The sequence below is a fragment of the Vombatus ursinus genome, unplaced genomic scaffold (genome assembly GCF_900497805.2).
Source record: "Vombatus ursinus unplaced genomic scaffold, bare-nosed wombat genome assembly UNPS02009918.1, whole genome shotgun sequence".
NCBI classification, from domain to species: Eukaryota; Metazoa; Chordata; class Mammalia; order Diprotodontia; family Vombatidae; genus Vombatus; species Vombatus ursinus.
The window spans coordinates 291,349-297,517 of NW_020949696.1; the positions used below are offsets into that span (position 1 = coordinate 291,349).

General features: G+C 54.6%; 1 protein-coding gene across 4 annotated transcripts in view; it reads left to right on the top strand.

Annotated features, from left to right (window-relative positions):
• NCLN (nicalin) overlaps nucleotides 1–5,334 on the top strand; it is a 41,176-nt gene extending 35,842 nt beyond the window's left edge. For 2 of the 4 annotated variants that reach the window (XM_027853245.1, XM_027853246.1), the window contains exons 13-15: nucleotides 693–746; nucleotides 924–1,002; nucleotides 2,472–5,334. In XM_027853245.1, the coding sequence (XP_027709046.1) occupies nucleotides 693–746; nucleotides 924–1,002; nucleotides 2,472–2,531 (193 nt within the window). In that variant the 3' untranslated portion in view covers nucleotides 2,532–5,334. The other 2 variants (XM_027853243.1, XM_027853244.1) reach the window with 2 other exon arrangements.
• Nucleotides 5,335–6,169: the final 835 nt, after the last annotated feature.

Consider the following 6,169-nt stretch of genomic DNA (forward strand, 5'->3'; position numbering starts at 1 on the left):
CATGTCTCCCTCCCCCCCTCTCTTTTTCTCCCTTTCCCTCTCTCTCTGTTCCTCCTCTCTTTCCTCTCTCCTTTTTTCTCTTCCTATCTCTCCCTCCTTCTCTCTCTCCCTTTTTCTCCCTTTCCCTCTCTCTCTGTTCCTCCTCTCTTTCCTCTCTCCTTTTTTCTCTTCCCATCTCTCCCTCCTTCTCTCTCCCTTTTTCTCCCTTTCCGTCTCTCTGTTCTTCCTCTCTTTCCTCTCTCCTTTTTTCTCTTCCTATCTCTCCCTCCTTCTCTCTCTCCCTTTTTCTCCCTTTCCCTCTCTCTGTTCCTCCTCTCTTTCCTCTCTCCTTTTTCTCTTCCCATCTCTCCCTCCCCCCCTTTTTCTCCCTTTCCCTCTCTCTCTCTTCCTCCTCTCTTTCCTCTCTCCCTCCTTCTCTCTCTCCCTTTTTCTCCCTTTCCCTCTCTCTCTCTTCCTTCTGTCTTTCCTCTCTCCTTTTTTCTCTTCCCATCTCTCCCTCCCTCTCTCTCTCCCTCCTCTCCTCATCCTTTTCCCTGTGCACAGCACTGATTAGGGTTGGGTGATAGCTAGGGAAGGGAGAAGCCAAGAAGGGGCCCCCCATGTCCTTTAGTGGAAGAGGCTGAAGGTATGAGGGGCCAAGCCAGGTCTATTTGTTTCCCTTCTGCTGAAAGGCTAATGTCTTCCCCCTCCAGGGACCCTGAGTTTGTCTTCTATGACCAGCTGAAGCAGGTGATGAATGCCTACAGGTAGGTGAGGTCTTGGTGGTGTGTGGGGTGGGTGGGTGTGTGTGTGTGTGTCTGTCTGTCTGTGTGTCTGTCTGTCTGTCTGTCTGTCTGTCTGTCTGAATGGGTGTCTCCAAGCCTGCTTCCAGCCGGCACTGGCTCTTTTGTTGACTTGAGCTGGCTTCCTTTCCTTTCCTTCAGGGTCAAGCCAGCCATCTTTGATCTACTCCTGGCCCTCTGCATAGGAGCCTACTTGGGAGTGGCTTACTTTGCAGTCCAGGTGAGTTGGGGGAGGGAGAAGAGGGGATAAGAGGGGAGGGCGAGCCCAGGGCTTTCTTTGGCCAATTTGCACCTCCCTTGACACCCACAGCAGCCCTATGAGGTAAGCACTCTGAGTTCTACTATCCCCATTGACAGATGAGGAGATTGAAGCCTGGTGTTTCAGTAACTTGCTTCTCACCACACAAACTACTCATTGTTCAGGTGGGATGAAGAAGCTGGGTCTGCCTTTCTCCTCAGGCTGGCCATGGAGGCAGAGAAGAACAGGGCTGCAGGGGCTTTCCTCGCCTCATTCCCACCATGCAGCGTGGTGTTCAGACAGATGCCGTGGCTCAGGGAGAGATGGCAGAGAGCATGGCGTTTAACCAGCCTGGCTTTGGGCTCACCATCTCTTGGTACCTTCTGAGGACAGAGGCCTGTCCTGGGAGAGGTGCGGCTCTGACATAATCAACAAGCTTTTGTTATGTACCTATCAGACATGACATACATAGTCCTGCCTTCATGGAGCTCATAGTCTAGTGGGGGGCTGCGGAAGGGAGATAAGACATTGACACAGACCACTGTAATACATGATATTACATGATAAATATACAAAGAGGTACAGAAAAAGTACCAGGTATGGTCCAAAGGGCAGGCAATCCAGGAAGGCTGCTTGGAAGAGTTGGCATTAAAAAATGAGAAGGATGAGGAAGAATGGCATAGGAAGAAGTGGGGGATGGCCCAGGGGAGGAAATTACCCAGTTTGGCTGCGGCCTTGAGATTGCGGAGGGGAGATATGGGTGCTAAGACTGAGAAGGTGCAGCGTGGCATCAGATTGGGGAGGGCCTCAAATGCCAGGTGGAGAAACTCTAGAGATGTAAAGGTAGCAGGGGGAGTGGAAGGAGGCAGCCTGAATTTGGAGTTAGGGGGCTTGGGCTTCGGGCCCAGGCTCTGCCTTGCACTCGACCAGCTCTTTGGAATGCCCTCCCTCCACACCTCTGCCTCGGGATTCCTTCCGCATTCGTTTCCAATGCCGCCTCCCCCACTCTGAGATCACCTTCCACGTGTCTGTATATGCCTCCCCCACTGGGCAAGCTCCGTGAGGGCAAGGGCTGCCTTTTCTCTGCATCTCCATTTCCTGGCACATGGGAGATGCTTAATAAATGCTTGTCGGTTGATCTGTCCAGTGAGGGGCTTGGAGTAGCTGAGGCCTAAGGTCCCGTCTGGGACTTTGGCTGCTGCCCTCTCTCTAGCTGTGTTTGGGGGATTCTAGCAGCAGGTGGAGGATGGCCTGGAAGGGGGAAGTAGTAGCTACTTGGCCTTCCCGATTGGAGGGCAGGAGGGTCTGCTCATGTCTGGGCTCTGTGTGACTCTGGACAGGTCCCTCCCCTTCCAGGCCTCGGTTTCCCCTTCTGTAAAATGAAGGGATTGGGCTTGATCCTCCGGCCCGATTCTGAGATGTGGACTTAGCAGTTGTCCCTTCTGTCCTAGCACTTTGGCCTCCTCTATAAGACAGTACAGAGAATATCTTTGAAGCTGAAGCAGCAGTGAAGTGGCCCTCTCTACCCTCGCCAAGCAGTACTGAGCCAGCCGCCCTGGAGGGAGCAGCCAGGAGCTTCCCTGCAGTCCAGCCACGTCTCTGCCCATTTGTCCCCCGCCCACCCCTGTCCAGCTCGGCCCTGCCTAGAGAACCTCCCAGGCCCGCCTTCTTGCCTCCTGCCTGCCTGCCCGCCCCATCACTGGCGAAGCAGCTCGGGCCCGAGGCCTTGCCGAAACACTGAATTGTCGGTGTCCTTAAGCTTCCTCGGAGGGTAGCGGAGGAGCTTGGGCCCGCCAGGGACTCGTGGGTGAGGCTTGTCCTGGGTGAGCTGAGCTCTCCCCCTCGGACCTGCCATGCCCCAGCCCTCGGAGCTCATGTTAACAGTGCACACCTGAATTAAAGAGAACCGGAAACTTGAGGACTCCTTCCCAGGCCGGGGGTCCTGGCTGGGCTTTCTCTCTGCCTTCACTTGGAAGGTCTGGGTGCCCAGGGATGGGGTCAGGGCAGAGGCCTCTGCCTGAGGGCCACCAGGGAGAAGACTTTGATTAAGACTTAGGGAATGGGGTGAGAGCGTAGTCAAAACATCCTAAGGCACCAGCCGTGTCCTAGTGGCCCTAGAGACCTAGCAGCACAGGGGCGTGTGATGGGGAGACAGGCTTTGGGTTAGTAGAAGGAAGGACCCCCAGTACTGGGAGCCTGGCAGAGGTGGAATGGGCTGCCTTGGGAGGTTGGGAGTCACGTGCCCCAGGAGGTCCAGTGACCACTCCAGCATTCTGCGGGAAGCTCCCCTGCAACGAGGCTTCGGGCCTTCTCTAGCTCTGAGGCCCCACCTTTCCTGCTTCCCCCGACAGCGCCTCTGTGGGAGGGGGCTCTGCCTCCAAGAGAGCACAGCCAAAGGCAAGCACCTAACATGGAGGCGTGCCATCTCTGCCCCTCTGCAGCCCTGGTGGGAGAGCTGGGCTCCGTCCTGGGGAACCAGACCTTTGTTCCTGAGCTCCGGCGGCAGCCGCGGCAGAGGGGGCTGGGACTGTTGGGACGCCCGGGCTCTAGCTCCAGTCTGGCCGTCGTCTCCATGTTTCCAAACCCCAGTCTCCTCTACAATGAGGGAATTGGACTAGATGACCTCTTAGATACCTTTCAGCTCTGACCTCCCGGGTTTTTCGCTCCCATCTTTCTGCTCCTAGGAGGTTCCTTCCTCTGTGACACATGGGAGAGAGGAATGTTCAGCCTGTCACAGGGAAGACAGCCCCAGAAAATGGCATCTCTGTTTTCAAATAACTGAGCCCCAGGCCAGAGGCATTGGATATATTTTGTGTCTCAGAAGGGGGGCCACTAGGTGGATGTCACAGAGAGGCAGATTGTGATAGTGACTGCCCAGGAAGCGTTTTGAGCAGAAGCCGGTGCCCGCCCTTTAGGAGGCTTTGGAAGGAGTTCATGCATGGGGTTTGGAGGGGTGGGGTCATTGCCTTCCACTTCTCAAGTACCCCGAGTCCTTTCTCTCCCACCGGTTTGGCTCCTACTTTGTGGTGCCTGCACCCCATGCATCCAGATTGGGCCCTTGTGTACAGGTTGACCTATGGGGTCTGTTTGTTTGGGGAAAGGATGTTCCAGACAAGTTTTGGGGGCCTAGCTAGTCAGTTGAAGGCTTTAGACCTGCTCATCAAACTGGTTCTGCTGGTTTTTACTGAATAAATAGCCGAGATGGGTGGTCTCTGCCTTGAAAGAGCTTGGGTTTAATTGGGAGTCTCAGCACACAATGGATTATATTGGGAGGTCAGAGGAAGGTCAAGGTTGGCTGCAGTCATCTGGGCTTGGAGCTAGGTCTTGAAAACCAGACCAAGGATGCTTGAGGGTGGGGTTGAGACCAGTCCTCACCGTCGCCCACCTCCATGCTCAGGGCAGAAGCACGTTTAGATGACCCCAGAGGGTCTAGCACAAAGTTTGGCACCATCTTGTGCCATCAGACGCTGCCTCCGTTTTTCTGCTTCCACGGCTAGGGAGAGGAGTGTGGGTAGTGGATTTTTCCATCTGGCTTTCCTGCCCTTCACCCCAACTCTGACCAGCCAGCCCTTCAGCTGCTGAGCTCGGGCTGGGGTCACTGCACAGCTGCTGTGGACAACAGTTCCCATGTTCCTGAACTCATGCCACCCACCACGCTCCGTCCTGAAGGTGTCTCTTCACTGTTCCCCTGCTTATGGGTGGGACTGTTAGCTCTCCTCAGGCCCTTGGTCCTTGGCGGCCTTTCCTACCGTAGCCCCCTGCCTGGCCTTGTCAGAACCTCAGGCTGCCCTTGGGTGACTGGCATTACAGCTCAGCCTAGTGGGGGGAGCCTGGGTGGAGCTGGGAAGTCCAGAGGGTGAAGGCCCTTCTGCACACTGGACCTCGGCTTCTTCCCAAATGAATGCACGATCTCTCGGGCCCCTTCCAACTGTGACAGGCAGTGTTTTCATCTCTGAGATGCGATTTCTGGGAGAGGATTTGAGGGGAGCAATGGGATAGGAGGGGCTACCATGTTTCCTATCATACTCTTGGATCCCTCCTTTAAAACACCCTTTACACCGGTTCCTCTGGGAGCGGAATGGGCCCTCTCTTCTGGAAGTCTTTGACCCATTCTGTCTTCCTGGGCCTCTCCACACAGAGGCTGAACCCAGCTCCCAAGGCAGGGTTTGGGGGTTTAAATGAGCACCGATGTGTTTGGGCTAAGGAATCTTCCTCCTGGGGGTGATCGGTAAGGGCAATAGATGGATTAATTCAGGGTCCCTGCAAACTGTGGGAAGAAGTAACTTGGAAAAATAAAGCCATATTGAAAGAGCCTCCTGTTGAGTCATGTTTTAGAGGCCGATGATTCTGGGCCCTTCTTTTGTGTCACGGATCCTTTGGGCAGCTGAGGAGTGCAGTGGATAGAGTGTGGCAGTCAGGAAGGCTCGGGTCGGAATCCTGCCTCAGACACTTGCTGTTTTACCTGGGCAGATCACTTTAGCCTGTTACTCTGTGTTTTCCCCCCTTATCCAAGTTTATGGGCTCCATAAAATCTTTGCACAAATCCCTTTGTGTTTGTGAACTCCAGATTAAGAACCCTTGGTCTAGAGGGACTTAATGCTGCCTCCTGGGATCTTATCCCTGCTTAAGGTGGGGAGAAAAAAGGTTGTGGAAGTCGGAGTTTTGGCATAAGGTGAATCCATAGCCTCAAATCCAGATCGCCTAACTTAACCAAACAGCTTAGTGCTTCCTCCCAGAGCCAGGCCTCTACTCCACAGATGGAGCTGGAGGAGAGAGGGTGGACGAGGTGACTCGTCCTCAAACTCCCTGCAACGCACAGTTGGCTGTTGGGAATTTCACATTTGGAGGAGAAAGGGGCCTGTCACAGTGTGACTGATGGGGAAATTGGAGGTTTTTTAAATCACCTGTCCCCCAGTTCTTCGCCCTTTCTCAAGGCAGGCCGTAACACAGCCTGGAGTGAGCAGCGCCCAGCTCTGCAATGCAGGTGGAGTAAGTGGGAGGGTTACCTACCTCCTCTGAGGTTTATTTGAGTAGCTGCCATCCTCACTCAGCAGCATTCAGCTGAGCCCTGGGAATCGGCCTTCTCTCTTCTGTTGTTGCAGCTCTGAAAGCTTGGCGGCTATTTAGTAAGAGGAAACACCAGGGCATC